Source organism: Bufo gargarizans, chromosome 8, assembly GCF_014858855.1.
Source record: "Bufo gargarizans isolate SCDJY-AF-19 chromosome 8, ASM1485885v1, whole genome shotgun sequence".
NCBI lineage: Eukaryota > Metazoa > Chordata > Amphibia > Anura > Bufonidae > Bufo > Bufo gargarizans.
The window spans coordinates 176,999,662-177,019,989 of NC_058087.1; the positions used below are offsets into that span (position 1 = coordinate 176,999,662).

At 46.1% G+C, this 20,328-nt stretch overlaps 1 protein-coding gene across 1 annotated transcript; it reads right to left on the reverse strand.

Annotated features, from left to right (window-relative positions):
- Positions 1-2,699: 2,699 nt before the first annotated feature.
- Positions 2,700-15,428, reverse strand: MCRIP2 (MAPK regulated corepressor interacting protein 2). Its single transcript, XM_044303904.1, has 5 exons — positions 15,283-15,428; positions 14,913-15,009; positions 12,058-12,182; positions 9,503-9,598; positions 2,700-3,442 (listed from the first exon to the last, which is right to left on the reverse strand). Exons 1-5 carry the CDS (start codon positions 15,332-15,334, stop codon positions 3,372-3,374), a joined length of 441 nt encoding a protein of 146 aa, XP_044159839.1. The 5' UTR covers positions 15,335-15,428; the 3' UTR covers positions 2,700-3,371.
- Positions 15,429-20,328: the final 4,900 nt, after the last annotated feature.

Consider the following 20,328-nt stretch of genomic DNA (forward strand, 5'->3'; position numbering starts at 1 on the left):
TTCCGCTTCCGCTAAAGCATGTTTACATAAAGGACAACTTGTGTGGAGTAACACATGTTATGTCTTAACTTTAAGTTCGTCGAAAACAGCTCAGCCTGGGGAACTGGTGGCGGTGAAGTATTTTCCCACCGGGAACAGTTGGTGTCCGGTAGTGGCTCTTCATGAATGGTTGGAGTACGTCAGGGCGGCTTCAGCGGACTCGCCGCTGTTAGCCTTTAATGCTGCACCCCTGAGTACTCAGACATTCATGAAATATATCCGGCTACTGTTAATATGAGGGTCGATCCTATGTCTATCACGGGCCACTCCTTCAGAATTGAGGCAGCGTCAGCTGCCTCCAGAAACAACGTCCCAGTTCATATTATTCAGAGATTGGGAAGGTGGAAATCATCTTGTTACGTACGGTACATTCCAGACCCTCATCATGAAATGTCTCTCGCTTTTCAGACCTTGGTGTTGTAACGACGTGTATATAAATATTCTTTCTGAATCTATAGACTGTTATTTTTTGTCCCCTACTCCGGCAGTTGTGGCATAACTCTACTGCTAAGTGTAGCTAGGGGGAGTCAGGTTAGGTACGTGCTGATAGACGATCCGAGCACAAGTGTTTAGCAAAGGTGTTTGCTGGATTTGTGGCAGGGGAGGCTGATTGACCACCCTATTTAGCCTCACCTGCGTCCTCGGGCTGACGTTGGCTCGGTAATGTTTCACCCACCCACACCATCTTACAATCATTCATATTAGGGTTGCCCCCTTTAGGCGGCCCTACTTCGGCAGTTGTGGCATAACTCTACTGCTAAGTGTAGCTAGGGGGAGTCAGGTTAGGTACGTGCTGATAGACGATCCGAGCACAAGTGTTTAGCAAAGGTGTTTGCTGGATTTGTGGCAGGGGAGGCTGATTGACCACCCTATTTAGCCTCACCTGCGTCCTCGGGCTGACGTTGGCTCGGTAATGTTTCACCCACCCACACCATCTTACAATCATTCATATTAGGGTTGCCCCCTTTAGGCGGCCCTACTTCGGCAGTTGTGGCATAACTCTACTGCTAAGTGTAGCTAGGGGGAGTCAGGTTAGGTACGTGCTGATAGACGATCCGAGCACAAGTGTTAAGCAAAGGTGTTTGCTGGATTTGTGGCAGGGGAGGCTGATTGACCACCCTATTTAGCCTCACCTGCGTCCTCGGGCTGACGTTGGCTCGGTAATGTTTCACCCACCCACACCATCTTACAATCATTCATATTAGGGTTGCCCCCTTTAGGCGGCCCTACTTCGGCAGTTGTGGCATAACTCTACTGCTAAGTGTAGCTAGGGGGAGTCAGGTTAGGTACGTGCTGATAGACGATCCGAGCACAAATAAGTGCATAAAATACCAAATTTAAAAAAATCACTGCATAGTCATGGTTACAGACACACATACTCTATATCAAACTGCAGCCCTCCAGCTGTTGTAAAACTACAACTCCCACAATGCCCTGCTGTAGGCTGATACCTGTAGGCTGTTCGGGCATGCTGGGAGTTGTAGTTTTGCAACAGCTGGAGGGCTGCAGTTTGAGGATGCCTGCCCTATAGTCTGCTTCAGGCAGAGGGAAGGGAATAACTAAATCTGACTACTTGTGGGTTTGCTTGTAGTCTGTAATCATGGAGACACATAAATCTGTATAGGAGCTGTATGCACAAAAACAGTAGGTTCCCCCTCCCCTTCATTTGTGCACCACTTTCTATGGCAAGACAGAAAACGGCCTATTCTAGGTCATCCCTGAACTTGTATAGCAAATATATATATACTGTTACATCCCAGGGTATAGTTAGCATGTTCCAACATATAGGCCAAGCCAAATTTACAGTTTTGAAGGCTTCAGGGCTAAAAATCCCCCCAGCATTCCTTGTTCCGCAAAGATTATATATTTTTTTTTTTCCTCCACGATTTGAATTCTGGGAAGTGTTTTTATACGATTGGACTGCCTCAATTGTTTCCAGTAAGAACAACCTGAAATTTAAATGCAGCTCTGGAGTAGATTGGGTTTTTGTGGACTTCTCTGAATATTATAAAGGGCATCTGTCAGCAGATCTGTACGTATGAAACCGGCTGACCTGTTACATGTGCGCTCGGCAGCTGTATGAAAAGCCAGGGAACAAAGAACTTTTAATATATGCAAATGATCCTGTAGAAGCAACATTACCCCTAGAGGCTCTGCTCTCTCTGCAACTGCTGCGTCCTCTGCACTTTGACAGGGCGAGGCAGTGAAAACGGCATCACGTCCGGCCCTATCGATCACAATGGAGAGGGCGCGGCCGTTTCGGGAAGAGCTGAGCCTCTAGGTGTAATGGCAACGCCCCCGTTGCTCCCAGAGGCTCTTTTGAATATAATAAAACTTCATTTTTCTCAGCAATGCGGGCACATATGAACATGGGACCAACGTAGATGCCAAATGGACATGCAACAGGTCAGCCAGTTTCATCGGTACAAATCTGATGACAGATCTGTTCATTCATTGCAAACCATTCCGCGTGGTGCACCAGCTGTATTCACCTAGTTAGCACTATGATAGGTGGTTATAAGCAGCTCATATGTAATTCAGAGACATGTAGAACTAGTTCTGAAGTGCCCATAATGAGCAGAGCCGTGTGACAGGTCCCAGTGAGGCTTTCACTACTGTAGATGGGGATAGCTGGGACCTTGTACAGCACCATATAAATATCAGGCAAAACAAACTTTATTTAGAAAAATAGACATTTCCCGCTCTGTACAGATCCCTCTAATACAAAAAAAAAATGGACAAGACATGAGGGAGACCAGTTGTGGGCATCACACAGGTTCACAGCTCTTGAGAGAGACCCCAGTACCCTACAGACGCAGACAGGAGAACGACAAGGGGAAATGAGTCAATGTGCGTGAGACCATTAAGGTTCAGACTGAGCATCAATATCAAGTTTGTACAACTATTGCCCATTCCATAATCTATAGTGCAGTGATGGACAAGCTGTGGCGGCTCTCCAGCGGTTGTGAAACTACAACTCTCAGCATTCCCCCTGTTGCATGCTGAGGGTTGTAAAGAGCCACAAGTTGCCAGTTACTGCTGTAGTGCATAGTACCACCGTGCTAGTGTTCCCTTCTCCTCCCATAGTGAACCGTGAAGGCCCCGGCCTCCAGCGCCTACTCGTTCTGTGCTTTCTCAAGTAGCTTTGAATACTGTAATCCTCGTCCAAGCAGGCCCGATGTCAGCACCATGTCTCGCTGCAGCCATCTTTTAGGATACTAGTGTGTGAACAGAGCCGCATTGGACGGTTGGATTCTTGGACGCTACTGCAATGAGCAAAAAAAATGTGCATATTAAACTATAAAGGTCAGGCGGTCTCCTCCGAGGGTCCTTCAGGCGCAGTTCTCAATGTTGGCCAGGAAACGTTCAGCCCACCAGTCTTCAAGGTCGATAGGAACAAAATCTGGAGGAGGGAAAAGGTGAAAAGTTAGCTCCGCACAAAATCCATGACTCCGCTAAACCAGTAGTCACCACTGGGGGCTCTCCAGCTGGCACGGACCATTCCTATGAGACTTTGTGTGTTTCTTAGGAGCGTCTGTCCGGTGCGGAGTCAACCAGGCATGGACTCTGGACATGGATGGCCAGCCAAGCTGTCATCATCCATAAAGTGTCTCACCCAACCACACCATGGTCATTGCTGCTGCTGGTTGTAATTCATTCTTTTATTACAATCTAATATATAAAGCTGTGTGTGTGCCCGCTAAAGAAATCTGCACCGTCGCGTTTACCATCACGAAATTTGTCACACAAGTACATAAGGTGTCCGGGAAGTCTCAGCTCTCTAGGACATACTGTTCCTAAGATATTCCCCAAAAATGCAAAACTGGCACATCACATGACCTAAATTAGCCAATAGAAGCCTGCAGATCTTTCTCTTCAGATCCCAACTGCCATACACATGGTCACATGTCCCTTATCAGCCAATAGAAGCTCGCAGGTCCTTAACATACACACAGTTTTACACCAGGTTTCCATAACAACCCTGTAATTTTTCTTCACTTCTGTAGGTCAGCTTTGGATGGCACTGTTAAGGGAGCGGAGTGCTGTGCAGGTTACAGTTCAGGGGGCAGGTAGGTCTAGGATGGCCATTCAGGCCTCCTTCAAAAGACGGACTTAAAACCTCGCCACAGGTCCCATTAAGCCACACCTCTGATCAAATTAGGCCACGCCCCTCCCACTCCTCAGCCGACAGGGATTGAAAAAATGAAGTTAAAAGTTAACTACTGTCAGCTCCACGGGTGGGAGTAAGGCCCCTTTCACACGGTCGAGTTTTCCGCGCGGGTGCAATGCGTGACGTGAACGCATTGCACCTGCACTGAATCCGGACCCATTCATTTCTATGGGGCTGTGCACACGAGCGGTGATTTTCACGCATCACTTGTGCGTTGTGTGAAAATCGCAGCATGTTTTATATTCTGCATTTTTCATGCAACGCAGGCCCCATAGAAGTGAATGGGCTGTGTGAAAATTGCAAGCAAGTGCGGATGCGGTGCAATTTTCACGCACGGTTGCTAGGAGACGATCGGGATGGCGACCCGATAGGGTGGCCAGACGTCCAGTTTTAGGCCGGACAGTCCGGTTTTCAGGCTCCCTGTCCTCCGTCCGGCGCAGTGCCTGGACGGACACAGGGATGTCCTCCTTTTCAATAGCTCACGTCTCAGACAGCAGCATTGTGCTGTCTGAGCGTGAGCTGCAGCAACTGACCGAGGCTTCTCTCACCCCCAGTCAGTCACTAGAGCCGCAGATATGGCTCCCTGTGGATGACTGAGGGGAAGAGAAGCGCCCCAGCTGCCCCCGTTTACCTTTCATTCACAACACAAAGTTCTTCCCTCTCCTCCCCCGTGTTTTTTTCCAGCCGATGGTGGGGGCGTGGCTTCACTGGCATGGGGCGTGGCTTTGTGGTTTGGGTCATTGTGGGAGTGGTTTGGGCGTTGTGGGTGTGGTTTTGGCCGGTCCGGCTTTCTAGGGTGAAGCCAGTGGCCACCCTACGACCCGATCATTATTATTTTCCCTTATAACATGGTTATAAAAGGGAAAATAATAGCATTCTTAATACATAGTACAATAGGGCTGGAGGGGTTAAAAAAAAAAAAAAGAATTTAACTAGCCTTAATCCACTTGTTCGCGCAGCCGGCATCTCTTCTGTCTCCTTCTTTGAGGAATAGGACCTTTGACGTCACTGCGCTCATCACATGGTCCATCACACAATCTTTTACCATGGTGATGGATCATGTGACGGACCGTGTGATGAACGTAGTGATGTCAAAGGTCCTATTTCCGTTCACAGCAAAGAAGGAGACAGAAGAGATGCCGGCTGCGCGAACAAGTGGATTAAGGCTAGTTAAATTCTTTTTTTAACCCCTCAAGCCCTATTGTACAATGCATTCTGTATTCAGAATGCTATTATTTTCCCTTATAACCATGTTATAAGGGGAAATAATACAATCTACACAACCTTGAACCCAAACCTGAACTTTTGTGTGAAGAAGTTCGGGTTTGGGTACCACAGTTTTTTATCGTGCCTGTGCAAAACACATTGCACCCGTGCGATAAAAACAGAACGCAATCAAAACTGACTGCAATTGGGTACCTACTCGCGTGGGTTTGCCGCAACGCATCAGGACCTTATCCGGACACGCTCGTCTGCAAGGGGCCTTAAGGGTGACTTTCTCCCTTCTGCTCACACTCAGACAGCATAGTGCTGCTGTCTAAGAGTAAGCTGTTCAAAATGACATCCCTGTGTCCATTCAGGCTCTGTGCCAGACGGAGGACAGAGAGTCTGAAAGCTGGACTGTCCAGCCTAAAACTGGACCTCTAGACGCCCAAGGGGCAGATTGATGTAAAGGCCACTGTTAAGGGGGTGGGCCCCTGTGGAGGTGGTGTGCTGTGAAACCCACTGTTAAAGGGAAAGGCTGCTGTGGAGGTCAAAGTTAAGGGGGTGGGCTGCTGTGGAGGTCCCATTTTAAGGCACAGGGGCTGTGGAGGTCACTGTTATAGTGGATAGTGTCTATCTTTTAACGACCCACACAAACCTTAAATATACCCGAGCAAAGCCGGGTCATTCAGCTAGTGGTGTATATAAGGTCAATCAGTCTGCACTGATTAATAGCTTTATGGCTATGCCGGGGATTTGAAGCACTGGCTACTACAGAGTCAAAGAGGAGCCGTCACCTCTCCTGACATGTCTGTTTTAGTACCTACTTACATTCCTCACCTTTTTTTTGTGCTGTTCCTCTATTATTCCTGCTAGATGTTATGAATGAATTGCCAGCAGTTTGCAGACAAGGTCCAGTTCAGTGTTACCAGTTAAGGACGTGTCCCTGCAACACCCATCTGGACCTGCAACTGTAGGCAGTTCATTCATACCTTCTAGCAGGAAGAACAAAGAAATTGCACAAAATAGAGGCTAGGGCTGAAACGATTACTCAATTAAAATAGAGTCACTCGATCAAAAATAAAAAAAAATAAAGAAAATAATCCTCAATGCAATTTTTTGCATCGAGAATTTGTTTGTGTCATGTGACCACGGAGCGCGAGTGAAGCGCTTATTACTCATGCTCTGTGGTCTCCCACCGGCCTGCACCGCACTGGATCCTGACATACACACATCGGCAGGATATAGTGACGCTGTGTGACATCAGGACGACGGTGCAGCGCGTGAAGAAGAGGATGGAAGATCTCTGGAGTGTCGGGAGCGCCCCTACAGGAGAGGTAAGTATTTTATTTCACTGGCGCTGGAGACTTATGGGTAGGAGGGGGAGATGGTGGCATGGGGGGGGGGGGGGGGGAAGAGCTGATGGCACTGGAAGGGGGGCGGGGGTCTGCTGAGTTTTTAATAAAGAAAAATGTTCTTTTTAGTTTTTTCTTAGAGTACTCGACTAATTGATAGAATACTTGATTACTAAAATAAATTGATAGCTACAGCCGTAATAGAAGCATAAGAGTAGATGCTCCAGAATTTACATGTAGAAAACAAATATAAGTAATAAAACAGACATGCTAGGCGACGTAATTGGTACTCTTTAAAACACTGACTGCCCACAGTCACCACTAGAGGGAGCTATCCGAATACTGTCTTATTGAGCTCCCCCTAGTGGTGGCTGTACGTAACATAGAATTTTATCCCATAAATCTGCGTCTACTCTACAGAAGATTAGGTTAACCAGCACAGAAATCAGGATGAAGAGCCCTAACAGACAAGCCATGTGAGAACCCAACCTGACAGCTTGTGTAAATCCTTAACATGAATACATCACGCTTCATCCACGGAGTGATGGACTTTGGCCGAGGAGGCAGAATCTAGTTTACTATTACTCATAATAAATGGTTATAGGAAGCCTGTGCGTGGGCTGCAATGTGTCGCTTCATTACAAGCCCACCACTGCCACAGACGACGTACGGTATATGCCTTAGGGGTCGAGCACACGGCCATAAGAGTTTTGCAGTTCACAATCTCGGAACCGCAGAATACAGATCCTGTATTGACTGATCTTGTTGTCGTGATCATCAGGGGGTCCAAGTGGTCAGACACACCCCCCCCCCCCCCCCCACTGAATGTCGTGTGAATGCCCCCTAAGTGATGAAATCAGTGAATTTATTGCAAAATCTGTAACAGGGCCCCACCACCACAGGGGCCAATCCAACAAACCCAGCGGCCATTTATAATACCAATGTCTTCCTTTAAGCCCCCCAAGCACCAGGGTCTTGTTGGGACCACCACCTCTGCACCCCCAATTAAAATCTATCGAGCCGATGCCAGTCAATGCAAGAAGTAGCATTGGTAACATACAGAGCAGTAAAATAAGTTTTATTCTCTGTTCACATACAAAGCAAATTGCTAATTGAAACCTGGCCATGGAGCCAAATATCTCATTTTACAGTGGAAGTGCCAAAAACAGCCTTTTTATCACAAGAAACTACCTGGGGCTTTTAATGCAGCTTTGGATGTGACTGGAGAAGAATAAATTACACCTTATTAGTTCCTGAAGGATGAAGTCAAGGACGCTTAGGCCCCTTTCACACGGGCGATATTTCCGCACGGATGCAATGCGTGAGGTGAACGCATTGCACCTGCACTGAATCCGGACCCATTCATTTCTATAAGTCTGTGCACATGAGGGGTGATTTTCACGCATCACTTGTGCGTTGCGTGAAAAATCGCAGCATGCTCTATATTGTGCGTTTATCACGCAACACAGGCCCCATAGAAGTGAATGGGGCTGTGTGAAAATCGCAAGAAAATGCGATTTTCACGCATGGTTGCTAAGATGACAGTCTATTCACTGTATTATTTTCCCTTATAACATGGTTATAAGGGAAAATAATAGCATTCTTAATACAGAACGCTTAGTAGGTCAATTGAGGGTTAAAAAAATTAAATTAAAAATTAACTCACCTTCTCCTCTTGATCGCGTAGTTGCCGATCTCTTCTTACTTCTTTAATCATGAGCTGCCGGCTAAAGGACCTGTGGTGACGTCACATCACATGGTCATGGGCGATGGACCATGTGATAAGCTCCGTGACGTCACCACAGGTCCTGAAAAAGAACAGGAGACCGGCAGCTACGCGATCAATTGCAGGAGGTGAGTATATATATATATATATATATTATATTTTTTTTTTAACCCTCAATTGACCTTGTATTACGTATTCTGTATTAAAGAATGCTATTATTTTCCCTTATAACCATGTTATAAGGGAAAATAATTACATCTACACAACCTTGAACCCAAACATGAACTTCAGGTCTGGGTACCACATTCAGTTTTTTATCACGCGCGTGCAAAACGCATTGCACCTGCGCGATAAAAACGGAATGCAATTGCGTACCTACTCGTGCGGGTTTGCCGCAATGCATCCGGACCTAATCCGGACACGCTCGTCTGCAAGGGGCCCAAGACTTTAGATTGAAGCTTCTTTGGTTTGGATAAAAATGTACATCTTTACCCGTTTCCCTATGACAACACGATCTGCTGTCGCCAAGTGTCATCATAGGGAGATGGGTCTCGTATCAAACAATCGGAAGCATTCCTTCTTTAATTTTAGGAGTAGCGACAGATTTTAAACTTCTCCTTTCTCCACAGGATTGGGGGGGGGGGGGGATAAGAATCTGATCAATCGGGGTCCTGTCTGATCAGATCAATCGGTGGCTATCCATAGGACTAGAGCGGTAGTCTGGAATACTGCTGCTCTATGGCACTTACGGAGATTGCTTAGGACTGTACTCCGCTTCTATCGACCGGTTGCACATGTTTGGTCGCCACGTGGTTCATAGGAGGTGTTGTAGGACCCCCATTCTTGTGATCAATGGAGGTCCCAGTGGTCCGACCCACCCCGATCAGACTCTTATCCCCTTACCTGTGGATAGGTGGGTACTTTTTCAAACTCGGCACAGACCCTTTAAAGTTATAAATTTAGGCAATAAAGCCCCATTGTAAAAGGACATTCATTCCGAGCGCTTACTCTTAAGAGTTGGATTTGGAGTTGGATCCTGATATTGCTGGGGTCTGCATCCGTTGAGTTCTGGCCTCTCCAGCTGATGCTGCACCTCCTGCCAGGCTGATGGGGAGGGGAGAGATCAATAAAAGTCAATATTGCAGGGGAACAAAAAAACAAAAAAAAAAGTCTTAAAAGGATTCTGCATTTTTCAAACAGCACTTGGATCTGAATACTTAATTGCATGCAATTAAAAATATTGTACAGCCACTGAGTTATTCAATAAAATGTATCTGTATAGCGCCACCTGCTGTTTGTTCTTTCCCTTATTTTTCAGTCCACCTCACTGAGATGGTCGCACATGCTTAGTTTAAATCTTCAACTGTCACCAGCTATAGGTTATGCTAGAATCTGTGACAGTTACAGAAAGAACACACCCCCTGAGCTGCAGCAAAAAAGGACCCCCCCCCCCCCCCCATGTGAGGCACAGGGCTGGTTCTAGCTTTATTAGGAAGAGATTGCCATGTACTATATGATGTCTGATTTTCATTTTTTACATCAATCACGGGAGAACCTCTTTAAAAGAGGGTCTGATAGGCTATCAATGTCTGATCGGCGGAGGTCCAACACCCTGCACCCCCCGCCGCTTAGCTGTTCTTCAATAGCTCTGGAACTACACAGCGCCATTCATTGTGTAGTGGAAATGGCTGGTACTGCAGCACTTCTCCTATTGAAATGAATGGACGGAGCAGTAAAAGTGCTGCCGCTACACTGCAACATCTGATCGGGGAGGTTGGGGGGGTGAGATGTCTGACTCCGCCAATCAGGTAGTATAAGATTCTGGAATAACGCTTTAAGGGTGTAGTTACTTGGTGACTAAATTTATATGACAAGCGCAGTGGTTTCCCATACAGCTTAGGCCTGACTGGTAAGTCTCCGGCAGCGGCTTTCCTCGTGGGCTGGCATCACCCATTAAAACTCGTAAAACAGGATTCATATTTTAATTAAAGCACCAGCGACTGCAGCCACGATCTGTTACACAAGTATGGGAGCGTGAAGATCTCCTACGATGTCTGTTCAGCTGGCTTCTGACATTAGAGGCAGGGGATCACCCCCATCTTCACATCCGCACTAATATGAATGACAGAATCCTGTGGGAACTTTTGAGGCGTCCATAGCACACACACATTAGTCCAGGGATCAGCAACCTCCAGCTGTTCTGAAACTACAACTCCCAGAATCCTCCTTTCACTTTTATGGGAGTTACAAGAACAGCCTAGTAAGTGTGAATGCTGGGAGTTGTAGTTTTACAGCAGCTGGAGTGCCGAAGGTAGCTGATCCCTGCAGTAGACGAATGTTGGCCAAACGTGCTGATGTTATGGAAAGGAGAGTCGGCCATGTTGGATTATAACATGCCCAGTGCTTAGTTCCTAGGCTAGGGTCGCGTGACAATTTTTTATTGTGATAGTCTATGGCAGGCATGGCCAACCCGCGGCTCTCCAGCTGTTGTAAAACTACAACTCCCACCATGCCCTGCTGTAGGCTAATAGCTGTAGGCAGTTTGGGCATGTTGGGAGTTGTAGTTTTACAACAGCTGGAGAGCCTCAGGTTAGCCATCCCTGGTCTATGGTATCGCACTACGATATGCTGCGACAAGATGGACTTTTCTGAGACTGTTGCGTCACCATAGATTATCATTATAAAATTACTGCGCAAATTTTGTGCGACACATCGCCGCCGTGTAGACCTAACCTTAAGGTAGATGAGCCACTACCTAGTCTACGTGCACTCATACCTTAAAGGACATATGCCAACCATGTCAGATATGGGAGGGTCCACCTATCTGGAGAACACCTCCAAGTGAAGGAAAGCATGGAGCGCATGCACAGCACGCTCTCTGTTCATCACAATGGAAGTTTCTAACATAGCTGAGCGAGCACACTCGGCTATATTCCTAGGTCCCTTAGTCGCGAATGGATAGCACACTGCGCAAGCGCAGCCACCTCTCTATTCAGCGCTAAGAGACCTTCAGAAATTGCTGAGCGCTGGCTATTATTTTTGGAAGTCCCATAGCTTTGAACGGAGGGTAGCACACACGCGCGGCTGCTCTCTTCACTTGAGGGGTCCTATTCTTGAGATAGGAGCGAGTCCCAGAGGTGGGACCATCTGACATTGATGGCATATGCTTAGCCATATCCCGGATGGGAATACCCCTTTAATAATATCAATTAAAGGGGTATTTTGACAGATAAAGTCTACGATGCCCTCCATGTTTTCTGGTGTCACAAGTGACGGCATGGTAACATGCTTTTTTTTGTACAGCTAAAATCTCATAAAAGTAATCATCCTGGAGCAACTACTAGAAGAGACATGTTAGAGCAATACAAGGGCATATAGATATCATGGAGGGTGAGGCCTCCCTATTCAGGACCAACCTCTATGGGTTATAAAGGAAGGCTAGTAGAAAAAAATAAAATAAAAAAAAGCCACATGAAAGTTGGGACAACCCTTTTCATTTGGAGGTCCTGCAAGAGGAAGCAAATAGTTCCTCTACCGAGACCCCAGTATGCTGAAGCCCTTACCCTGGTATACAAAGCGGACGTTCTCCTCGTGTGCCGGTGTGTAGGCTTCTTCTTCTGACGTGGGGCTGAGGGACGCGCTACGCTTGCCGTTCACTCGACTGAAAACTAGCTTTGGAGGAGCAGGACTGCAAGAGAAAAAGAGATCCAGGTCAAGGAAAGATCTATAGCAACAGAGAAGCATTGCATGTGAAGAATACAAAAATTATGGATGGTCACCACTAGAGGGAGTTTATATTAAAATGTATGAACAGTATACAACTCGTAAGCTCCCCCTAGTGGTGGCTGCAGGCAGACAGAATTCTAACTCCCGTGTCTGTGCCTGGAGATTTGGAGCTGTGCATCACAAAAGGAGAGCTCTGACAATATAAATAAATAAATAAATAATAAAATATATATAATTTTTATACTAATCAGCAGAGAATATAAAACAAGGAAATGCATTTATCTTTATATCGAGAAGTCGCAGCTCCTGGCGATAAAGGGAACTGTAACATATGCATCCCTTCCCACGTAACCCATTATCTCTGGAAAACAAGATACAGTATGCTGGACATTTTCCGGACTGGGAACAGTACTTAATAGCAGCTGGACGCGTCCATCACTCCGCAGAATTTACAGGTTGTGTCCAATATTCTATGTAACCAAGATTAGTCCATGGGTCTCAATGGGTACACCAGAAAAAGTGCTGTGAATAAAGTAGCCATAGGTGCTGTTCCTTTGGACCTGGGCTAGATGAAACTAATTATTTTTATTTTTTTTCATTTTAGTAGGGAAACATTTTTATTTTTAAGAAAAGTAATAAATTAATACAAAAAAAAGTAACTACAAAGTCAAATGTATACATAAAATAAAGTGTAAAAATAAAATACGAAATAATAAAATTATATTTTTTTTTCAGAAGCAACTATAGTCAGACCAGGCTGTCGCATGTGGGTAAAACACTCTGCTGTCCGGGCTGCATAACACAGGATGGCAGTATGGACTGATGGATGAAGTGGGAATGTGGTACATCGCTGCAGAGGCAGCGAATCTGCCCTCCCTGACGGGCTTGATGCCTCAATACCAGGAGTAAGCAACCAACCTTCAGTACTTTAGCTGGTAAATTACAACTCCCAGTGTGTTCCATTCACTTCTATAGGAGTTTTGAGAGCAGCCAAGGAAGTGAGCATGCTGGGAATCGTAGTTCTGCGACAGATGTTGCTGACCCCTGATCTGTGCATCTAGTGGAAGGAAGTAGACACAGGCACCTGGTGCCCCATCACTGACCCCCAGCAGCACACAACTCCCATGCTGAGCACAGGGGCTGTCGCTTTGTGTCGACAGCCATCATAATAGCCCCTCGGTCTAGGTGTCCACAGCCGCTTGTTCCAGTTCTGGATATAGCAATTCCTAATAATGTCATTCCATGACAGACGCATGCACCCGCACTCTAACGCTGGGTTCACACCTGAGCATTTTACAGCGCGTTCAAACGCGCAGTAAAACGCTCAACACATGAAAACCAATGCTTCCCTATGGCCCTGGTTCACACTTGAGCGTTTTACAGCGCGTTTGAGCGCGCTGAAAAACGCCCTACGCTCAAAAAAGTTCTTGAGCTTCTTTGGGGCGTTTTGTCGCACGTTCCCGTACATAGACTTTCGGGAACGCGTGACAATGGGCGTTCGCTTGTCTCTGTATGCGCGATTGTAAACGCCGGTACAATCGCGCATACAGAGCGCTCCTTTCAGAACGCTCAGGTGTGAACCCAGCGTTAGAGGAGTGGACACAAGGCCATAAGGAGGGATATGGGGTTGCAGAGTGGGACAGATGAGTCTTCGAGAACCACCTGCCACAAGCTTTTGTCCCGATCAGCCTTCATACCTATGAGAATTCCATACAGCTATCGTGTCAGCCATATTGGGAAGCACACCCCCACTGTCCGCATCCTCTGCTCTGTTCCGTAGGGCCACAAAAAAAAAAAAAAAATTTAAATAAAGAGAATAAAATAAAAATTATTATTATTATTATTATTATTATTATTATTATTATTATTATTTTTTTTTTTTTTTGTGGCCCCACGGAACAGAGCAGCGGATGCGGACAGTGGGGGTGTGCTGTCCTATTCTTGTCTATTTTGCGGACAAGAATAGGCATTCCTATCATGGGCTGCCCATTCCGTTCCACAAACTGCGGAACGCACATAGGCAGGATCCGCCATTTGCGGACCGCAAAACAGCGCGGTCGTGTGCATGAGCACTTACCCAGAGACCCACATGCAGCTGGCCCCGAATCAAGCCACAAACGGCTCCAAACAAGCATAATAAAATTTAAAATAAATGATATATTTGGGAATATATTGAATTCTCCTCTAAAATATTTGCCGTATACCAGGTCAGATCATATAGAGGAGAAGGGGGAGGGGGGTTTGCCCTATAGCCCTGGGCAAGTATACAGTAGTCATCCAGGTTCAGCACCAGGATCCTAATCTTACAACTATGCAAAAGCACATGTGACCCTGCAGGCAGCCAGCAGGACACTAAGGGGTTAAGGGAATCCAGGCCCCCTCCCCTCCCACCTGCGTCACCACGCCCTCCCTGTAAAAACCATGTGACAATGACACTGTGCGCATGGTAACCTCTGCACAAGGTCACGCTGCGCCGCCGCCTTTCACCTCCACGTAAATGGGAGCATGGGTGCCAACGCCGACCTGCGCTCTGGGAGGGAAGGAGTTAAGTCGGCGTCAAATCCTGCCTCAGCACAAGACCCGGATGGAATCGGCGCCGTTAACTCTTTCCTTTCCAGAGTGCACAGTTAAAAAAGGAGGAGGCCACATCAGGTCATCCCCCCCCAGATAATCACACACACACGGTACTGACCTTGGGAGGGGGTCCCAGCCGTTGGACAAGGTGGGGAGCAACAGCTGCTGCTTGCTTTTCAGTTCCTGCAGCTTAGTGTCAATCTGCTGCTTGGGACCTGGAAAGGAAACAAGACAGAGATCAACGGGAGACATTATAACAGTATAATATGCAACAGACAGTATAATAATAGACAATATAACAGTATAACACAAGAAACATTGTAACCATGTAATATTACAGACTGCACATGCATAATCGATAGGAGCAGACACAAGGAGCAGGCTGAGGAGCCTCCCAGGCTATGCTGGCCCTGTGATCACTGCAGGAGAGTGTAATAAGCATATAACAGGCTGGGCAGCTGGAAGGTCAGGCATGCACACAGGGTTACCTGTTCTCCTCTGGGTGGTGAGCTTGCTGGGTCCTCGGGTGATGGTGTACATGACGTGGGGGAGGGAACAGGGCAGCACTTGCAGGGTGAGATGCCCCCTGGTACCTGTAGGATGAGCAGGCTGCCTGTGACTTTTGACTGCAGCAGCTGGCGCTTTAAGAAGGCATGTGCTGCAGGACACGCCCCCTGGTCTCTCTTAAAGGCACCGCACAGCTTGCTTATCTAACGCGTTGTGCAACAGGAGCCTCTGCTATTGTGTGGTTTGACAGCTCAGCATCCAGGCACTGAGAATATTTTGCCAATGAAGCGTGACAAAATTCTTTTAGTTGAATAAAACCGCCATCAGCTTCATATACCGCAGGCAATCTGAATAGAACCCTACAGGGAGAGCTTTCGTATTTATCGCAGAAACATCGAAGGCGGCGGAGGTTTTACATGAAAAGAAACCCTGCGGGGTTAAACTAGGCGCAATATTGCCGCAATGACCTTACCATGATCGCTGCGGATGTCAAGCTTTAGGGCAGGTTCACTTTTTCAAAAACGCTACGCTCTGGGTGCGGCATTTTATCTATCGGGGTTTTAAAAAAATGTCTAACGACAAAAAATGCAGGAAGAATGTGATTGAAAAAAGCACAAAAAAAAGGTTTATTGACTTTCGTGACATTATTTGAGGCAAAAAAAATAAAATAGCGTGGATTTCGCATCCGTATGTCCTTTTCGCAAAAAGACAGAATACATCCGCAAAATGCAAATGAAGTCAATGGGTCCTTAATTTAAAAAAACGCAGTCGCACGCGGACCACCTCCGTATTTAGCAAATCCCTGATTTGCGGACCGCAAAACGGATACGGTTACTCTACGGATACTCTAAGATGGCAGCGGCATTTGAGCGCAGGTTATAGAACAGGCATGGTCAACCTGTGGCCCTCCAGCTGTTGCAAAACTACAACTCCCAGCGTGCCCTAATAGCTCTAGGCTGTCCAGGCATACTGGGAGTTGTAGTTTTGGAACAGCTGGAGGGCCGCAGTTTGGACATGCCTGCTCTAGGCTGCCCAGGCGTACTGGGAGTTGTAGTTTTGCAACAGCTGGAGGGCCGCAGTTTTGACATGCCTGCTCTAGGCTGTCCAGGCATACTGGGAGTTGTAGTTTTGCAATAGCTGGAGGGCTGCAGGTTGGGCATCCCTGTTATAGCTTATCTATGTAGAGCACAGGCAGCGGCGCCGGCTTTGCCAGTATTACTGGGTTCTTGTGATTATTGCATCAGTGAGACTTTACTGCTCTATTATCACACAGGGAACGCTACCCTGTCCTCAGCAATCCTCCCCTAATCTCCCATTCACTATGGAGGGGGAGGATAAGCAGCAATCAGGCGCCCCTTATCTGATGGGATACTGATCACATTCCATTTTGTATTATATCTATTGGGCTGTACCCCGACATGTGCTAGATTTTACAGTGCCCGTTTGATTCCCCAGGGGAGCAGCTCTGCCAAGTTTTCTGCTTGCTGTCAAGAAACGGAAGCATTCTGGCTGCAAATCTGTAGAAACCTAAAGCCTGTATTACATCGGCGGACGATCGCTCGTACGAACACTCGTTAGCAATCATGCTGTAGTGTAATACCGCCACCGACTGCCCGATGAACGAGCAATCCAAATCTTTATACGTGTTTTAAAATGATCGTTTACAGGTCCGTATACGGAACCATTCATTTTAATGGGGCTTGAAAAAAACCCAGAAATGAATCTGTGTGCATTCCGTGTCCGTATGTCCATTCCGCAACATGTCCTATTCTTGTCCGTTTTGCGGACAAGGACAGGCATTGTTACAATAGATCCACAAAAAAAGCAGATGCAACACGGAGTCATCCGTTTTTTTTGCAGATCCGTGTTTTGCAGGCCGCAAAATACATACAGCCGTGTGTATGAGCCCTTAAGGCTCTGATCAGACGTTGCTTTTAAGGCCTCATGCACACAAACAAAAATTCATTTTTGCGGACCGTATATGAAACCATTCATTTTAACGGGTCTGCAAAAAAAAACGGAAGGTACTCCGTGTGCATTCTCTTTCCGTTCCGCAAAAAACAAAGGCCTCTGCGTGGTTTAGCTCCATTCAATGGGTTAAATGGTGAGCGGGTCTGCAGCATTCAAAGTTAAAAAAAACGCAGCAAAATCCGCCACGTGAACTAACGCTAATCCTTGGCGTTTCTAGCATCCTGTGTATTTAGCATCCGATTTTTGTCCTACAGTGGGGCCCAAACAGTTGCCTAGAAATTTATTGTGAACAGGGCTGTGGACCCCCCAGGACGTGGCAGGATTGTTGTCAGATTTGACATGGATTTTGGCGTGGCATGTGACCGGGTCTTCTACTACTTCTTACAGCTGAGGGTTTGCTACAATAGCATCCAGTCTAGATAGTCCTTTGTCATCCTGGACTCCAGACTGATACATTGTAACGTGTGGTTGGTACTGGCACTAGGAGACCAGCAGTGCATGCAGACTTAGAGGCAATGCTTCATGGGAAAATAATATGCAATGAGGTATCTCCCAGGGAGAGAGAACCGTCTCGCTAGCGCCTCCTTCTGGAAGTGGCTCCCTATGAGTCAAAGTCCAACTTTTTAACAAGCCTTGGGACATGACCAGGATATTTGGCTGTTTTCTCTGATCATGTCCCAAGGCTTGTTAAAAAGTTGGACTTTGACTTCTAGGGAGCCACTTCCAGAAGGAGGCGCTAGCGAGACGGTTCTCTCTCCCTGGGAGATACCTCATTGCATGATACATTGTAACAAACTATAAAGACAGGACAACATAGGAAGCAGCACACAGAGCACCCCTCACCCCAAATACCAGACTCCTCATACTGAGCAATGGCTTGTACCCAAGGTCACGTTATCTCTCCTCAAGGTGACAGAGCAAGAATGAGGAATGTCTGGGCGACCCAGGACACTGCAGTGTGTGAAGGGTTAAGTGTAGCATGCTGTTGTTTTAGGACAGCTGGCCCTGAACATGTGAGGATCCAAGGTCACAGCATCAGAGCCCACCAGGGCCAACGTCTGCAGGACTTCTAACAGGAGCCGCTCCAAATCTAGATAGATAAAGAGATAGAAGATAGATAGATAGATAGATAGATAGATAGGAGATAGATAGATACATAAAGAGATAGAAGATAGATAGATAGATAGATAGATAGATAGGAGATAGATAGATATGAGATAGATAGATAGATAGATGATAGATAGATAGATATGAGATAGATGGATAGATAGATAAAGAGATAGATGATAGATAAAGATATAGATGATAGATAAAGAGATAGATGATAGATAGATAAAGAGATAGAAGATAGATAGATGATAGATAAAGAGATAAATGATAGGAGATAGATAGATGATAGATAGATAGATAGATATGAGATAGATAGATAGATAGATAAAGAGATAGATGATAGATAAAGATATAGATGATAGATAAAGAGATAGATGATAGATAGATAGATAGATAGATAGATAGGAGATAGATAAAGAGATAGATAGGGGATAGATATATATATATATTAGATAGATAAAAAGATAGGAGATAGATATTAGATGGATGAATCGATAGATAGATATAGATAGATAGTAGGGTTTTCAATGCTGTGATTTGGGTAGTGATGGGTGAGACATCTGACTATATCATTGTGCAATATGGAGACAGTAAATGTAGAAATTGGTAATATTTCCGGCAGCCCGTCCCCGTCATCGGTCTCATGGTCCCGGGGTGCGCACACATGGCGGATTTCTGCGGTACGAGCCGCTCTTCTGTTTGCCCCATTCAACCACATCACTTCAAAACCATATGCCAAAATCTTAACGGCAACACAGATTCCCACTGGAAACAATGGAACATTGGCGCAAAACATGCGCTGTCATGGCGTGAAAATAGCGCTGTTATTTCGTAGGTGGAATCCTGCAGAGGCATGGTGCGACACAAAGGATTCTGGGAAATCTGCCATGCTAACGAGGTCACAAAACAGAGAGCTCCCCTTTAATGACCTTCAGGGCAGCAGCCTCGGAGGTTCCCAGCATGCTTTGCTCATTGTCAGTTGAGAAAGTGAGTTCCTTTGATCAGTCGAGGAGTCAGACACAAGAATGAAAGAGCGGAACATTAACCCCAAAAAAATCCCACATATAGAAGTTGTCACCTTTAGGGCTCATGCATACGAAGGTATTTTTTGTCCGTTACGGGTTTTCTTGCAGCCTGTATATGTGGAACCATTCACTTCAATGGGTCCGCAAAAATACGGAAATGACTCAGTGTGGATTCCGTATGTCCTCAAAAAACATAGAACGTGTCCTATTCTTGTCCGTTTTACGGACAAGGACCGGCATTGTTAGAATGGATCCCAAAAAAAAAAAAGGATGCAACACGGACGTCACCTGTATTTTTTGCTAATCCGTGTTTTGCGGACCGCAAAATACATACGGTTGTGTGCATGAGCCTTTTTTTTTTTGGCGGACTGTATGCGGAACCATTCATTTCAATGGGTCCGCAAAGAAAAAAATAAAATAAAATAGTTACTCGTGTGCATCCCGTTTCCGTATGTCCATTCCGCAAAAAAATAGAACATGTCCTATTATTGTCCATATCACAGACAAGGATAGGACTGTTCTATTAGGGGCCAGCTGTTCCTTTCCGCAAAATACGGAAGGCACATGGACGTCATCCGTGCTTTTTGCGGACCGCAAAATACATAAGGTCGTGTGCGGGACCCCTTATTCAAATGGTATGACGTCCTTTTCTGGGAGACTGAGAACCAGTATGGCCGTCATTACAGCTCTGAGGTCGTCACCCAGCTTTCCCAGGCTTCTGAATTACATATCTCTGTTACAGGATCCTCTACTGGTTTTGGGCATAAAAAAAAACCTTTTAAAAAACCCACCCTGATCAGAGTTTTTGGTGTGTTTTTTTTTTGAGGTGTTTCGCTCATAGCACCTGGCGTTTATTTAATAGTGTATTTTGCACAGCTAGTGTTCCTCTATAGAGTTGTATGGGGAAAAAAAACTATTTAA

Excerpts from the sequence above, each read along its gene's own strand:
- MCRIP2 (XM_044303904.1), bottom strand. The coding sequence starts at position 15,334 with ATGTACACCATCACCCGAGGACCCAGCAAGCTCACCACCCAGAGGAGA. Across the intron at positions 12,183-14,912 it reads GGCTGGGACCCCCTCCCAAG|TCCTGCTCCTCCAAAGCTAG; the intron begins GTCAGTACCGTG and ends TTTCTCTTGCAG. Across the intron at positions 3,443-9,502 it reads TCCAAATCCAACTCTTAAGA|ATTTTGTTCCTATCGACCTT; the intron begins GTAAGCGCTCGG and ends TCCCTCCTCCAG.